We start from the raw sequence: 17,766 nt of genomic DNA, 5'->3' as shown, positions 1-17,766 counted from the left end.
AGGCCGGCTGGATGTACAGGCCAGAAGCATCCAAGTTATTTTAAACAAGCCATGTTGTGTAGTACAGCTTCTACAAACACCGCTTCAGCAAGTGGTCTGTCAGGAACGACAGAGACTGCTTCCTCACCCACTCCCTTCCCGCTGCCAACTCCTCTCCCACGCACCGACACCATCCTGCTGGAGGCTGCACAGTGCCCAGGCAGGGCAGCACGAGCTGCCCGCCAACATTACGCACAGGAACATGTTGCGTTGGAAAGCAGCTAGGTTGCAAAGAGGAAGCAGAGGAGAAACGTCAGCTGCCCCACATCCCCAAAGCTGCTAAGCGGCATGTCAGGGAAGAGGAGAAGAAGGGGAGGTTGGAGACACATTCACTTGCTATAAATGGCATATGAAAGCAGGAAGGAAAAAGGTTGCAGGATGGCAGATAGACCTCTGATGTGGTTTCCTGGTCAGTATGAAACCACGCTTCTCAGACCCCAAACTCACAATGAGACCTGCAGAGCCACATTCTGGTGTCCACAATGTGCTCAGCCAGGACTGCGCTGGCATGTGGATTCCAGGGAGTGGGGTTCACATGGCCGTCACAACTGACCGCCACGACTTCACAACGCAGCAGGAAAAAGGCTGTACAGATTTGAAAGAAAAATTCAGGTAGGCTTCCACAAGCCCGACAGATTGTAAAATGTTCCTGTAGTGCTATCAGGACACAAAGTAGTAGAGAGAGCTCTGTATTATGCAGATAAAAATATTATTGGTGTATAATCTACATCCTCATACCCAAGGAATATGATCTGAAAGAAAAAACAAGAACTACTTTGACACAGCAGATGTATCTTGGACTAAGAAGTATTGAAGTATTGGCCAAAGTTTGACTCAGTCAGCTCCAGCCTTCAATACCAGAGCACTTAATTATGCTATCCAGCATTTAGCTCTAGGGCTCTGTCCATCTGGCTCACGCCACTAGAATCAAGAAGCTACAGAAGAGCAGACTGCAGCAAACAAGGTCAGTGTACACCAACTTCTCTAGGGACATATTTAAAAAGCCCAGGGTTGGACTGCCTCAAAAGAGAATGAAGGCAGGGGAGACATCTCTTTGCAATAATAAATACGACGCATTCCTTCAGTGAATCTGCAAACTACACTGTAGACTTACCTTTCACTTACCCATCTGTTCTCTTGGACAAATTAATTTCATGAACTTGGCTCAGGTGTTCTACATTTTTATTTTATTTTTCAACCCTTGCTGTAATATAGCAGGGGCAATTCATTCAAAAGCAAGGGCTTTACTCTTGCACGTACAACCAAACAGCACACTTCCTACATCCTCAAGCAAGATGTACCTCGCTTATGGGGCAGGATCACCCATTACATCTAATAGAAGAATCTCCGTCAATACCACCACAACATCTCAAGTCTAATCTTCCACTGTGAGAGGGAGGGGATGGGAAGGAAGTGAACTCAACCGTGAGATGCTTTAGGATGAAGACACAAAGTCAAAACAAGGAAAGAACAAGAGACGTCAATTATCTTCAATTTTTACCTTTGTAATGAGAGCTGTAGTACTGAATATTTTCTGCCTTGTTTGACCAGGTTGCTGCTGATGTGGCTGTAAAATTCTTCTCCCCTGTTATAAGGAATAAACTTATAAGGAATATAAAATATTCCCCTTATAAGGAATAAACTGCCCAGGGAAGTGGTGGAGTCACCATCCCTGGAGGTGTTCAAGGAACGTGTGGATGAGGCATTGTGGGACATGGTTTAATGGGCATGGTGGTGTTTGCTGGTTGATGGTTGGACTCGATGATCTTACAGGTCTTTTCCAACCTTAGGGATTCTGTGATTCTGTGATTCTAACCTCAGTGGCCAACATTACCTTGTCCAATCTTTCCACTGGTCTTCCTCCTTTATCTAGTTGTGTGTTTATGTATATAGATATATAAAAAGGTGTTCTTCTAGTGACACACAGAATTTTGAGGAAGATGCTATCCAAGCCTCTTCTATTTCAACTATTGTTTAAAAAGGTCTGCACAAAATTGGGCACACTAACTTATTTTACGGTAACAGAACCTTTTAGTCTCACAGTCCAAGATGCTGCTTATCAGGTCAGATCTACAGCCAAACAGGAAACAAAATTCCAGAAAGGAAATAAATAATCACCCCGACCTGTAATATTTTGCAGCTCCCTCTCCTTTCCTTTAATGAATTGCCATTCTGCTGGGTTCTTAGGAACAAGCAGATAAATGAAAAATACTTCTAATCTACATTAATAATTTGTGTTAAGTTCCACTTGGACAATTTCATAAATGAATAGCCACATTACAGCTGCCAAAGGTAGCTGTAACCCATTCACTCATTTACAGACCCAGCACTCCTCAAACAGGGGTGCTCATTTCCACAGCATACCTGTAGGCAGATGACTTTATCATTGGATTTGATATAGAATTGCCCTGTAAATTTTGCATGTGTTGACAGAGGTCCCTAAAAAAGTTTACAGTGCAAACTGGGTAAATACCCTGGGTGGTACTTTAAACAGGTGGCCAAGTGTCAAGGGGAACTCTGAGCACAGGTCCTGCAGCTCTGCTTTGGCCTCTCTCCTCCTTTTCTGTCAGACATGGGCAGTCAGCCTCATCTGCGGTCAACCTGTGGTCAAGGCTGCCACCCCAGCCCACCTCCCAAGCGCTCCTGCTAGCTTCCTTCAAACAGATCTGGCCCAGAGCAGTGCAGTGTATGGTGCCCATGGCTGGCAACTGCGCATCTGTTTGTACAACACAGCTGTCTTACCACAGCCCTGCTGCCTTGCTGTGTGGGGATGGCTTGCACTACTGGCTGATAGCAGATATATGGCTGCCTGGATAGCCCCACGCCCCAGGCAGTGGCCCAGCCCCACAGCCCTGCCCTGGGCATGTCGGCTGGCCCAGGAGCGAGCAAGAATGAAACCAGAGACATCTGCATGTGGACTAGTGTTGCTTTGCCACTCTGGCTTTAAAAGGGACAGCTTGCGGGCTCCGGGAACTGATTCACACCATCTAATGGCGATGGAGAATTAATGGTAAATCTTCAGGTGAGCCTCCTAGTCTCCACTGGGGGGATTTTGTCCAGAACACAGCTTATCCAACCTCTGCCTGGGCACCAAGGCTGAACCAAGCCTGTGGCAGCTGTAACAGAGGCCAAAAAATATTGCTGAAGTCATGAAGTAGTGATACTTATTTTAGGCTATTAGCAGAGTAATGACAAGATGATTGCCACAAAATATACTTCAGCTAGAGTGCAATTTGAAAGTAAAGGAACTTAAACCAGTGATTTTAATGTCCCAGGCCCAATGAATGCATTTACAACATCTATTAAAAGCAGGTTATGTTTGGGGGAGAGGGTTAATTAAATCTTAGCAGGTTATCAGTAGTTTATTAACTGAACAAGACAGCATCACATTAAAGACAATCAATGGAGAATAAACCACAGTCGTAAAAATTAATACTGTTCATTCTCACAATGAGGGGGGTTTGCCTTTACACAGAGGTAAAAGTGTAGCTGCATCCCCTGCGAAACCGTCATGAAAAGAGGAGCAAAGGATAGGATGGCCCAAAAGGAAAGTAATCCAAGACATAAGTTTCCAAAAAAAAGATTAAAATTGAAAAGAAATAATCAGTAATTCTGGAGGGGAAAGAGGAATACGAACAAGCAGTTTTGCAAGCAGCGGAACTAATGAAGCCTGGTTTTCTCCAGCTTTTATGTCATGCAAAGGACTGACTTTCACATTGAAGAAAATGTGAGCTCCAACTGGAGCGCATTTTTTATCGGGTTGGAACATTTATAGGGATTCTTTCCCCAGTGGATCTTCTAGTGCCTGATAAAGAATAAGCCCTTCCTTCAAATGCAGCAGGAATAGTCTGTCCTCTCCTTTACCTGGCAGCCCCTTTTATGATTTCTACACGGTGGCAATGTAGTTGAAATTGTAACTGAATAACAGATATAAAATTTCTGAATGGCTGGTGTGAGATACACAGGCATGCCCACCCCCTCCCCTGCTACACATGCACAGAGTGTGCTATTCCTTAATACTTGTTTTGATAAGAAACCAGGCTAAAAATAGTGTTGTCAGAATAATCCATCCTATGGGGAAAATTTAACTTTGGCATGCTAAACGTGTGCAAGACTTCAGGCAATTTGCTGCAGAGACCAAGACTTCAGCATCCTGCAGCAATACTTGTTGCAGGGGAACAGAGTGACTATGGGAGGGGAGGCTGGATCTCTTCAGCGTGCTGAGACAGGAGCTTCTGTGATGATGTTAACTGCTGCGGTACAGGAAGGCCAGGGGAGCTGTGTTTAGCACAGCCCAAAGCAGCAGAAGCTGTGCTGTACAGCCAGAAGAGGTTTTGGATAAGTATGAGAAATGCATCACCCCAAAAACACAAGGAGAAAAAAAAAAAAAATAAGATGCTTGCATTTAAAACTTGGACTGTGCAGAGCTATGTAGCCTCCAGGGTAAGAGCTGAGCATGTGAAAATCAGTGGTCAACCCATGATATATGTTTTTCTTTTTGAGAAATTAATTAATGTACATCTCTTGACTATCCTCCTGTATGCAACACTTCATCAAAAGCCGCTTCACCAAAAAAAAGACCATGCCTATGCCAAGAAACGGCCCTCTTTTTCCTGCAAGTACATAAACAAACCTTACAGGGAGAAAAAAATGGAGCTGGGTAGTACTTGCTCTTTGGACCCACTCTGATTCGCATGATAAGTATTAAATCATAATTAATCTCTCATTTAACTTAAAATTAAGTCACCCCTTATCACATCTCACTGAATAGTGGATGCAGTGAAACATGTATACCAGCTTACAAAAAGTTTGCCTGTCAGCATCACAGCGAGTTACTGCTGCTAATTCTGAGCTTCATCATCAATAAGATCTGATTTCTGCAACCACGTGCAGTCACAGACCATCTGAAGAGAACAACGCTTGGTAACATCCTTTTTTTGGGGGGAAAAAACCCAACAACAACAAAAAACAGGCAAAATTGAGCATGCTCAGAGAGCCCAGTTTTGCCTTTAAAGCAATCCAAAGCCTGTGCACGCAGAGGAATTTTTCAGTGCACCCTGCACACTTCACTCCTAAAAATGCCCTGATTCTGCAGCCACTGATACACACATCTTCAAGGAGAAGGATCAGCGCCTTTTCCCCCCAACTTGCCCTCCATCCAGGCCAACTTAAAGGTCTTTTCAAACACTGTCAAGCTAACAAAAAACCTTTGAGAAGGCAGGGGGAAAAGCTGCGGAGGCCTGAACAAGCTATGCATATTTATAGCACAAACACACCGCCCTATGCTCATTCTCCTTAATCACATGCACACGCTAGCAAGACGGCTCCTCCGAACTTTCTCAGGGACTCGGTCTGAGTGGCTATAGTTCAAAGTCCAACTGCCTTGGCAGCTGAGAAGAAAGAGAAAACCACAGTGGCTTTGTAGAATTACAGTGATCCTATTAAAAAAAAAAATGTCATTCTCTGCTGAGACTTAACATGGCAGTGCCACACAGCACTCATTGAATCCAGCAGCATTTCAAGCACACCGTTCCTGGTGTAATTAAACCACAGGCTTAATTAGGTTCCCATCACTATTGCTTTCTTTCTGCCTTCAGCCAAGAAGGTATAAGAGAATATTGTCCAATACAGATACTGCAATTTAAAGTCTTGAGTTAAGAACACAGTGGGTGTATATCTGCTATAAAATCTACCCTAAAAACATGCCAGTTGTTAAACTAAGCAGTGCATTAGAAGCAGTTAGATATAATGAGAATGTAAATGGAAAGTATTCTAGGGAGATATTTCAGCTAAAAACAGCACACACTGTATGCTATCTTTTATTTTAATCATGCTCTAAGCCCTGCCTTTTTGAACTTTTTATAAATTCTGCTGTCTCCCTTTGCAGTTACTTACATATTGGTATATAAATTCAAAGACGATAAGCAATTAGGAATGAAGCGAAGACTCCCTCTCTTGATGCCAATACATCAAAGGAAGTGAAAAATCCTTCCCCCCGCATACACACTGGGTAACACAGAGAGTTTCTGCTCTTCACAGCCTAATAGCTCAAGTAGTTCCAATCGAGAGTCTGATGTCAGCCTCCGATTACATGGAGATGCCAAGTGATTGGAAAGAGCAGCTTTTGAAAATCCCAAGCTCTCTGACTCAAAAGACCACACAACCCTGCAACAATGCTTTTAAAATGCATATGAGTGTTATTCACATCAGCCGGTCATATTTTTTCCCCACGTTGGGCATCGTAACATTGCTTTTAAGAGTTCCCTGCGGGTCTCTGCTTGATTTGGGTACAACATGTCTAGGCATGTGTGAAGGAAATGTGTCAGATTAGGGGCTTTTTAAAACAGCCAGCGCTCCCCTACACTTGATCTGTTTTGCTATCCAGTTTGGAGAGAGGAAGAGCCAGGTGCTGCCTTTAAACGGCCACACTTAAGAAGCCTGCCTTTGCTAGAACGGAGAAAGAGAGGTCGGGACTGGCTCATGCCAGGGAGCAATAAGGGCCGGCTTCCCTCTTTCTCCCCACCCTCGCATAGCTCTGCCAAACCAGCCATAATCTGATCCTTGAAACTGAAGCCACAGAACAGGTAAACCTACGTAAGAAAGGTCAATAAAACCTGATTCTGCTGATCCAGAACAGCAGTTGAGCGGCACCGTTACACTGGATATTTATATTTGCTTCGTGCAAGTCCTTCCCTCAGTCCAAGGATATTTGAGAACTATGCAAGAGTTTTCTGGAAACACTCCAGGCCCTTCATCTTTCATAAAGGGAAACTATCATCTTTTTTGCATGTGAATCAACAGGTGAATGACCTCCCCATGCCCTCAGTAAATTATCAGAGTCCGCTTATTTCTTAATCTCCAAATCTCTCCTGTATCAGCAGGGGAACTAACCAAAAGTAGGAACGACTACGTTGATTTCACTGGAACACTCATCTTATGCTTCCGTACGAACACATACATTAAATTATAAAGGCTCTTAAATAGAAGCATGGAGTTTTAAAGGGGCTGTGGGAAGTATTTCTGTTAAGCCATCACATCCACAGTAAGTGTAAGTCGCTTACGGGCCTGATTCTATTTTCTCTGCAATTTTACTCCTGTGTAAAGGAGACCTCATTGGTCTTAAAGGAGTTAAGCCATTTCCACCAGGATTTCTAATAAACGCACTGAAAATCCTTGCTTGGTTCTTGAGTATGAACCAGAAAGAAGTTCCACTAATGATTATATTACACAGCTATATAGCTGCAGTGAGGTGGGAATCCAGCTTTGAATATTTTTGGATATCAGGCCTTTTGACTGGCAGGCTCTCCATCTAGCAACAAAATCCCCAAACTGTTCAAACCTGTTACATTAGTTTAAGTACTATTTGTGGAATGAAAAGCAAGGAACTATAGAACAGGCAAAGGTTTTCTATGCTACACCAATGGCAGACCAAGAAATGAGATTCAGCAAAACTCCTGAAGATTTACATCTATATAATAGGGAACGGCTTCGGAAGAAACCCACTGCTGTCTGCTATTCATCTGTTACCAGGCTGTGCCAGATAAAGGCTAGTGAGTCTATCCGAGCACTGGGCTCTCAGAGCCTTTCTGTTGAGACTCTCACTGACCTCAGCAGGACAAAGGCTTTTACACTCTGCTGTTATCTGCAAAGAGGCCAGAGTCTGCTTTCCACAAGCCAACATGACTGAAGGTGATAACCTCAACTTCCAAAGCATTACATCCCTACCAAAGCCACTGACAAATCCCAACCCTTTACCTTCTATCGTATACTAAATGGATGAGGAAAAGAATCTCTCAAGCCCAGCCTCTGAATGGTCATGTTCTTGTGTAAAAGGTCTTCTATTGCTATTCTGTAAACAAAGATAAAGAATCTTATTCCTAAATGACAGTACTCTAGCTAATGGTGCTCTATCTAATGTTACGGTAAGGTAGGGATGGGATCCCTACATGAGCAGGTTTTTCTTCCTCTGTTCCTTTGTTGTTCTGACAGCAGTAAAGGTAAGCAGAAAAGCCAAATGCTTTGGCCTCCCGCTCCTTTTGACTCTGCTAACTTGCCATCAACCTTCTGCATTTAGAAGAAGCCAAGCACTAAGGAAATTCTCCAACTTTCCCACACCCACAACTTGGGTTATTTGCATTCCTGGGCAAACTACAGTCAAGTGCACCAAAGAAGCGAGTTCTCTAACACAAACGAGTAAGCACCAACCAGCAAAAAACCAAAAACCCACACCTGGCAAGTAAAGCCAAAAGCCCTTCTCCATTTCCAAAAGGAGAAGTGAAGAGGCTGTGTCATTCAATTTGGGCAGGTGCAGGACACAAAGCTGAAGGCAATGGATTACTACATCCAGCATACAACTCTGCTTTTCTTTGGAGGTTTTATTCTGCACCCAGCAAGGATTTGCCAGTTAATATGATTTCAATGTACAAAGGGACTCTGATTACATCCTTGTGCCTCATGTCCCCCAGGCTACAGTAGTGTGTACCTCTGAAAGTATAACTACCCTTACACTTAGATATGCTCATAAAGCACTATCATACAGAGTTAGGGGAGGCTAGAAATCAATTCTGATTTGTCTCCAGCAGTATAACAGATATTTCAATGTAAATGTATCCAACCCATGGAGGTCTACAGTTGTGCCTCAGCCCAACAGAAAATCCATATAATGAAAATTGCATTTTAAATTCTCTAGGATTTTGTGAAGCTGGGATAAAGTGCAACACTTATCTACCCACCTTGCACTTGCTTCTTTTTTCTTTCAACATGGCACTGACTCTTAAGGTCTTATGTACCTGCGCAAAGATCTCTGCAAGTATGCTCACCAAAAGTTAGCCGGGGATGGCCTTACGATGCAAATGTGTCTTAAGCAGCAATTGAGACTTCAGCATGTCAAGTCAAGGAGGAGGAGAGGCATTATCTGCCAAGCTTTGGGTCCAACATATGTTTTGTAAAAATGGTAGGATTGCGGGAGAAGGCACATAAAAACCTTACAATTGATTAAACATTTCCCTGCAGTGCTCAAAACCCAAACAGAAGAGCATTGTATTAGTGTGTAAAAACAAAAACAACAAAAACCCCCAAACAAACAAAAAACACCAAAACAAACAAAATCAAAACCAAACCACCTAAAATGCACAATGAGAGAGACTAAAAGCAAAAGTGAAACTAGCCAGGCTGTTCTCAGTAACTGACTTCAATGAAACGGAATAAACTAATGCAGAGCCTAAAATGATAACGAATCAGTTAACAGCTGTCTTTTTAATCTCAATACTGACACTTCAGGAAAGAAGAAAAACCTATAGGGGAGCTCACTGCAGAGATCTGGGGGCCTCTGAGGAGCAGAGTAACATGGGAGATCCCCACACTTCTAAGCAGCTGTATCACTAACTGCAAGCACGTAGGAAAATCAGGAATGGAAAAGTGGAGCAATGAAGATACAGCAGGCAATCGCTGGAAATGATACAGCTTTTAGAAAGATTGGCTACTGGTAACACATTGATGCATTTAGAAAAAAAAGCCTGGAATGTGTGGAATTCTCTGGGATGCCAGGGTGCAAAGAGGATCTTGTTAACTAGGGCTTTCAAAATCTGCTGCCCGGTCATTGCCGATTATTCAGAAAGCAAGATGGCTTACATCATCAGTTTCTGAAAAGTACAATATTCCACTTAGACTGCCAGATCTGTAGTCCCCTGGACTGAGAAATCATCTTTCCAAATAACAGCGGAGGCACCGAGCCCCAAGTCTACACAAAAATCCAGCACTTCTCCTACATTTCTGTATTACCAAGATAAGCAAGCATCTAATAATAAAACTGGGCAGTACCATACTGCTCAGTTCTCTTGCTGGTAACAAGAAAACTCTAAGCAACAGCCAGACTGACAACAATCATGTTATTCCCACATGGTTCTGCTTTAGAAGCAGACCCTGGAGCTGCTCATGATGAAAAGCAGTAAAGTACTTGGAGTGGCAGAAGGGCAAAGTAGTTAGTTCAGGAGCTGAGCAGGAAAACATTTCTCACCCTTGTTTCTCTTCCAGTCAGAGGGTGGGAAAGGATTCATATTTGCAAGATGCTGGCTGGCCAGAGGCTTATAAGAAAGATGAAAGCAGCATCTGGGAAGGCAGAGGCGAGGGACCTTGAGTTTTTGAAGATGACTTGCTTGTGACTGCCCAAAATCAGTCCTTTATTGCACCTAACAAGATTTTCCAATCATGCTTTCTGAACAGTGGCAAAAACAAAAGAGCAACACATAGGTAAATACCAGTAGCTCAGCAGAGGAGTTTTAAGTTCTTTTCTTAAAGCAAAGCATACCCAGTCTTGCAAATGTTCACCACTTCAACAGCAACAGAGCTGAGAATGTTAATGCCTCGTGAAAATGACAGCAGTAGCGATAAGCATTACTGAAAAAATGCCAGGTTCAATTAATTTCAATTTTCTGTTAATATTCCCTGAACCCAACATACATGTTTTATTTGAATACAACAATACACAATTTTCAATATAAAATACAACATTATTATGAAAGATTGTATGATATGCTATTTTCAAGAGAGCTCCTTTCCTGCTCCCCTTCCCCTTGGTATCATCTCTGCGATTGCCAAGGAATGGCATTCTGGGCAAGGGATGAGGGTAGGGAAGGCCCTCTAACCACAGGCTCCAGTAGCTCCTGAGATGGCGTTAGCCCGTTATTTCCTTTTTGTCATCCAGCCTGTGCCTTCACAAGGGAATCTCGGAATCCAGCTGGCTTACAAGGCATGGAGAAAAAGGCCTTCCAATGTCACAGCTCAGTATCTAGGGCATGTCTGGTAGCATTATTCTCAAATCACTGTGCTGCACTTGGTGTTAGAACATCAAGAATGTCTCACTGTGGCAAGATAGCCTAGTAATTTTAAACTGGGTACTTAAAAAATGTGTGGTTGGGCTGCATTGTTGTGATGCTAACATACCAGCACATGGCATGTCGGTCAATGCGCCAAGCAGCCCATCACCTCCAGATTCCTGGTCTGCAACAAGTTCAGTGCGACCATTACAGTCATGCCATGAGTGTAGGGGATGCATGCCTGTCACCAACTTGTTCCTTGTGGTGCAAATCCAAACCTCCAGCCAGTTCTGAGTTATTCTTAGATGTGTCATTTGGGCTGGACAGCTAAATGCCAGCCCAGAGGCCACCTCATCATTCCCATGTTTGCCACAGGAGGTAGAAGTCAGTATGCCTTGATGTGATGCTGGTAAGGTCCTGGGCAGACCTGTGACCACCTGCAATTGCTCTCTTGGTTTCAGAAAACAAACTGGGTGCAGTGACTTCAGTGTAATACTGTCAGGAGTGAATTGCGTAGGCACTGCATGCTTAAAACAAGCATTAGCATAGTCTTGCTGAAAGTCATAACGAAGGAGGAGGTGTCAGCCCAGAAAGAAGAAAGCACGCTATCGTTATACACTACAGCGAAGATGGGCAGTTTCCTGCCAGGCAGTTTTATCTGGCCCTTGGGAACACTGAGCAGCCTGGAGGCCAAAGGGAGCTGTTGCTGTGGATGTGTATGGATTTGGGGGATTGTGAGGAGACGATGTGCAGAATGGTGCAGTTCAGCTCCAGTTGAGATGTTCAGACATAGCACTATGCAAATGCAGCTGTGCTGGTCCAACACTGGATGGGGAATAAAAGCAGCCAGAGCACGCAAAGAAGTTGACTGTTCATGCACATTGGGTCAGTGTGAAGACTTGCACCTTTAAAGCACATGTGGCACAGCACTGCATGGAGAGAAGCGATGAGGACTGGGTGATGTGCCTACGAGCAGCTGTATAGCTGGAGGCAAGATGCACACCTACTGGAGGATGGGTAGTGGCAAAGCCTGACATTGTGGAGGAGGCCTTGGCTGGCCAGACCGAGGGTCATCTGCAGCTCTATCAACGGCACTGCACTGTACATTGTACTGTATACAGGGGGGAGGAGGAACAGCAGGTGGACATGGGGAAGATCATGACCAAAATTCTCTCCCCTCCTCAAGAGAGGATTTAAAAGAAACCAGAAGAACACCAAAGAAGCGGATTCTGCATTTACATCACAGGGGTAAAGCCAGACTCTCTAATTAAGTGCATGACATAACTGTGCTGCAATATCAAGGTTTTGCACTGTGATTTGAAAACAAGCTGCACTTGCACAATCCAGAAAGAAAAAAGCCATTAGGATTAGAAAGGCTAAGCTCTGCTCTCACTTACATTAGTATATACCCACAGTCTTTCAGCTCAAAAGACTTACAGATGAGAATGTGATACAAGGAGTTTCATTTCCTCAGACAGTTCCCTCACTACATCGGCCAAGCCTCCTTCTCACCGCAGTTTCCAATCACAGCCCAGCACTCTGCTCTGATTACACGCTCATCCTGAAACCACAGAAAGCCTCCCTCGGTCTGATCTACAGTTGATGTATATTAATATATCACCAACAAAGTCACTTTACAGCTGCCGAGGATCTACTTTAAATACCGCTGAATACTTAAGGCTTGATTCTGTTAATCAGTACAACTTCAATGATCCTAGAAGAGCTACTCACATTTCCACACCACTCTAAAGGGGAGAAAACCCAGAGTACGACTTTTTTAAATGGCACATTCGTTAAAAACACCTAGAAGAGGGCATGCTCCCACTTCAATGTACTCACTGGAGGTACTCAGGATTTAGAGGGGAACAGCAGAAGGCAAAAACTAAGCCAAATGCCCCTTCGAAGCTATTGCTTTTCCCAAACCAGCTATTACAAGGACAGGATCAACACCAATCTCTGCTCTTCCAGACCCAATCCACAGCCCTACCTATCACAAAAATACATATTCACAAGCGCTTGGGAAGTGTATGCACCAGTGAGAGTACAAAATCATTACACTGCTGTGAACACGAGCCATGTTCAGCAGAAATCAGCAGCTGTTAGGACTACAGAGCCTGTCACCGCTTTTATAGTTTGGGTGGAGAAGAAGCAGGATTCAAGCACTTACTGCTCATAACACAAGTCACATATTGCCTTGATCTTTTTCTTCCTCCCCCCATTCCCCCATTCCCCCCCCCCCCCCCCCGGCTGTTCAGGGCTACTCTTTGAACAGAAAGAAGTCATTAACCACACTTCCTTATTTTATGGCCCCAAAAGTTGGCTAACGACGAAGGAGCTTTATTATTTCTACTTAAGAGCTTAAAATTTCGATCGGGAAGTCAGAGACACTTCTAAGGGGAAGACAAATCCGTCCGGGAAGAGGGACAGGCCGGCAAAGGGAGAAGTCCCAAAGACGCCCGGGGACGGGGAATCATCCCCATCCCCACCACCCCCCGGGGCCCGCAGAGAAACCTCGGTCCCCTCCCTGGCCAAACCCTTGGCTGCAGAAGATGCGCCCCGCCAGCCAGCTCCTTACGTAAGGCACAAACCACTGACATCATCCCTCCCGCCGGCATCGCCGCGGCGCCCACCGACCCGACCCGACCCGCGCCCGCCGGGCACGGCATGGCACGGCACGGCACGGCACGGCACGGCACGGCCCCTTCCCACCCTGCCGCCGGGGCTCTCTTCGCACCGGCTCCGGCCCCAAACTTTGCGCGGCGGGTTACCGGGGGATGGCTTCCCCCGCCGGGCGCCCCGGGCCGGCCCGGGCTGGGCTGCGGTGCGCCCCATCCCACGGTACTTACGCACTGCCTCCTGCTTGGGGTCGAGGCCGCGCACAGCGCCCTGGAGGCCGGCGATGCGGCCGTGCAGCGCCCGGACGCGGCGGTGGGTGCCCTGGATGTCAGCCTCGACCTCCTGGAAGAGGGTGCAGGCGTGCCGGGCTACGTCGGAGAGCTGCCGGAGGATCCGCGACAGGGCCACGTTGCTGACCGAGCACAGGTCCAGCACCATCAGCACCGCCGCCTCCCTCTCCCCGCCGCCGGCCGCCTCCGCGCCCTCGCCCGCCGTCCCCGGCTCCTCCGGCGGCGGGTCCCGCGGCGGCGGCGGCGGCTCCGCGCCCCAGCCGTCCTCCAGCGCGGAGGCGGCAGGCTGCCGCCGGCACAGCCGCTGCGGCTCCACGGTCCGCTTGGCGAAGGGCATGGCCGAGCCCTCGGCCGGGGCTCCCCCGGGCTGCCGCGGGCACTGGCGGGGATCGCTGCCCTCCTCTTCCTCCTCCTACTCCTCCTCGCCGCCGCCGCTCCTTGCCCCGCCGCCGTCACTCGCGGGCGGCCGCCGGCGGGCGGCTCATCGCCTCGCTGCCTCCCTGCGCGGGGCTCCTGGGCTGCGGAGCGGCCGCCGCACCGCCGAGCATCCGCCGCCGCTGCTGCTGCCGCCGCTGCCGCCGCCGCCGCCGCCGCGGGGAGCCGAGGCGCATCCGCGCCGCCTCGCTCGCTCGCACGCCGTCCCGCTCCGGCGGCGGGTGTGAAGGGGCGGCCCGAAAACCCGGAGAGAGGAATCCCGCGGCCGCGAGGAGGAGCGAGCCGCCGAGCCTCCCGCCCGGGAGAGCGGCGGGGCGGGGGCGGGGGCCGGGGCCGGGGCCGGGGACCGGGGCGCACCGAGCGGCCGCCGCCGCGGGGAGGCGCTGGTGGGCCCGCCGTGCCCTGCCGCACCGGCGGGAGAGCCGCGGCCCCGGTGCGCGGGCTGCGGGGAGGCAGCGGGCGCCCCTGGCAGGCGGGGGCTGCTGCTCCGAGCAGACCGCGGCCCGGCCGGGGCGGCTCTTTTCCTCTGCGCCCTGCCCCGGCCTGTCTCCCCGCCGGCGGGAGCGCTGCTCAGGTGCGAAGAAGAAGAAGAAGAAGGAAAAGGTGCCGAGAGCGGCAACAGGGAACCCACGTCAGCAAGGCCCGACCGCTGCAGGAGGCCGGTGCCTGCCCGCTGGTGTCGCCTCTCGGGGCACCGCGGAGGGTACGGCACCCTCCGAAGTCAGCTGGATGCACTTGGGCACCTGGCTTCTTAGGAGGTGTTGGGGAAAACTGGGTTGCAGTCAGACAAGGAGCACTGTTTCTGACGCAAGACAGCTGAGCTTGCTTACATACACTCCTGAACGTTGAACATGCCTAATGAGCAGGCATGAAATCTGAATGTAAACTGTAAATTACTGGTGGTAAATATGCAGAGCAGATACCACAGAGAGAGCTACCGTAAAAGGAGAGCCGAGCGGCTGCAAATGCAGGCGTTCCACAGCTAGGAAATGTTAGCTTAAGTTGGCCCACTTGACCTTAACTTGTCATCCTTGCACACGTGTGTTGCGATGCAGTCTGTCATTACATGACCACATACAGGCAGCTTTCAATTATCTCTGGTCAAATAGCCTGAGTTGCAGATACTGCGCCGGAGAAAGCAGTGCCACCAGCCCAGTGGTACACGCACCCTGGGCTCTGCAGGTGCAGCGACCTGCTCCTGGGACAAGCTTAGGTCCGGAGAGTGGATACGGTTCATTTTGCAGAGCTCAAAGTCTGAGCTGATAAACTTTGCTGGCCCTGCTGCTGGCTTTTGGCATGGACAGTTCATGTGCCTTCACGCTGTGCCTGTGGGAAGGGGAACACATCACCGTGCAGAGTTAGCAGGGGTCTTTAGCTCAAGTTTCTAGCTCGGCTTTATATGGGCAGCTCTGGCCCTGTGCCCGGAGGGGGATGAGGGCACAGAGCCTGCCGCTGCCTGCCCCAGTCTCAGCACCACCTCCCCACGCCTCCCAGGGGGCCTGAAGTTCAGGTGCGACCCAGTGGGTGTGGGCAGGGATCCGAGAGCTGTCGCAGACCCCGGGCCAGTGCTCAAGCGGTACTGAAAATATTTCTTGGACCTGAGTGGAGCCGCTGGTAAAATCACTGGGGCATTTGTACCCTGTACTCCTGAGTTTTTTCTGCAGCAGGGTGGCTTTTAGCCCTGGTAATGGAACACAGACTGTACTGCTCTTCCCACCTGTGGGAGTCACGGCACGTTATAAGCCACTGAAAGGTATTTTAATATTTCACTTGAGATTCGTAAAGGGAGAGGGAGTGGTTAAGTTTTAATGCTCCAGAAAGAGCAGCCGCCATCCAAACTGGTCTGGGATCACAAGGAAAGGACTACAGGAGTCAAACCTGTTGGAAGCAGCATTGTAGCACTCACCAGGCAGGGGCAGGAGCTACCAGAAAGCAGCTCAGGCACTCGTCCTGCCTCTCTCTCAGGCACCCAGTAAGCCACTGGATTGGGCCACTCATAACAGGTAAAAGCTGCAAGAGGCCGTATTTTAGGCTGTGCCATACCACAGCCTCCTCGTTGCATGTAATGTCTACCAGCTCGGGTAGGACAGGAGCTGTGCAGCTCTCTTCCTTCCCTGGAAAACAATGCCTTGGTTCCTGCAACGTATCCTCAGCAAAGCTACCAGAAGCCAGCACTTGTTTTTCCTTTACTTTTCCCAGCCTGTTATTACTGCTCCACATTACCGTAGGCTCCATGGCCTCTCTCTTCATCCCAGGCCTGGAAAGGTACAGCTCGCCTTAGGGACACTACTAGTCCCATGACAATTGTGTGACTTCCGTATGTAGCAGCACCAGACACACAGAGTGCCAAAGCCACACATGAGTGAACTTACTTAAAGGAGGCGGGTCCTGCCACGTCTGTGCATCTCCGCCATAGGGAGCATATCTTCATTTTGGAGGTCTCGTTGCATTTCTGTCCTTCCCTCCATCAGTGTCGATGTTGCCATTTTTCTTAGTTTTTCGTTACAAACAGAACAGACTCCATACACGGCTCAGGTGTGGGACGCCGGCACTTTCCACCAGGCACGTGGAGATGACTTCTCTGTTTCCTTTGGTCAGAATACAGCTCCTATCACTGCAGGCTATGGGGGGGTCAGGAAACACCTCGCCCCAGCCACACACCTACTGCATGTTTTCCACCAGTAATATTGGATGGCGCAAATCCAAATTCAGCAAGTTCTTGGCTGTCCCCAGGGCTGCTCTTCATGTGTCTGTTCAATAGCAGACGTAGTAAGAGGGGAGTAGTCCCAAAGGTTAACCTCCGCCACAGGGGACAGGTCTCTGGAGGCTCTCTCTGTAGCCAAAGGAGAGGAAAAATGTCTTCCATGTAGGATTTTTGAATGCTTAAATTTGGGCCTTAGCTCTGAAGTGCCCCTCAGAGGAGCCTGTGCCTCCGCACTGACTGCAGAGGCAGCCCAGGGAGGATAGCTTCCCTGGGCTGAAGTTAAACCTCAAGAGTATTCCCCAGGGTATTGATTTGTGAACACGTCAGCCGGGACCAACCTTCCACATCAACAGATTTCAGGAAGCACTTGAGACATGTCAGAAAGAATATCAGTCCAGAACAGAAATGAGTATGTGAAACTGTTCCTTATGGATTTATTTATGGCAGGAAAAGCCTCCTGTTGTACTGTAGTGCTTTCTTGCACGTGCCTGAGCATGAGCTGTATTCCCTGTGTTGGTTGCCGTAAATTTACATTGGGATGCTGCTGTGGATGGCATTGCCTTTCGCCCATGGCAGTGAAAGGCTGCACAACAGTTTGCTTTAGAGACACGTACAATATGGGGGTGGAAGAGTGGGCAAAAAGGGTAGAAGACAGGTCCTGCTTGACCTCTCACCAGTGCTGCTGGTGGTAGGCAAGGCCCTGGTCATGATCCACAGTAGCTGATGTGCAGCTTCCCGCCCCTGTACCATGGCTGTACTCACCTCCCGGCATGCATTGCTGCTGATATCCTTGCTGAGGTGTAATTTTACAGTGACACCAGCTGGGGGATATTTGTGCTGATGGAGATAGAGGGCAGGACCATTGGCA

The 17,766-nt window shown here is 48.2% G+C and overlaps 1 protein-coding gene across 1 annotated transcript in view; it reads right to left on the bottom strand.

Moving 5' to 3' along the window:
- The window catches only part of NHS (NHS actin remodeling regulator), a 255,279-nt gene extending 241,183 nt beyond the window's left edge, over positions 1-14,096 (bottom strand). Inside the window, exon 1 of the mRNA XM_059831925.1 lies at positions 13,700-14,096. Coding sequence (XP_059687908.1) covers positions 13,700-14,096 — 397 coding nt within the window. The remainder of the gene's footprint in view (positions 1-13,699) is intronic.
- Positions 14,097-17,766: the final 3,670 nt, after the last annotated feature.

The sequence above is a fragment of the Gavia stellata genome, chromosome 1 (assembly GCF_030936135.1).
Source record: "Gavia stellata isolate bGavSte3 chromosome 1, bGavSte3.hap2, whole genome shotgun sequence".
Taxonomy (NCBI): Eukaryota; Metazoa; Chordata; class Aves; order Gaviiformes; family Gaviidae; genus Gavia; species Gavia stellata.
Note: the sequence above shows the minus strand (reverse complement) of the source record. Positions and strands in the feature narration are given on the sequence as shown.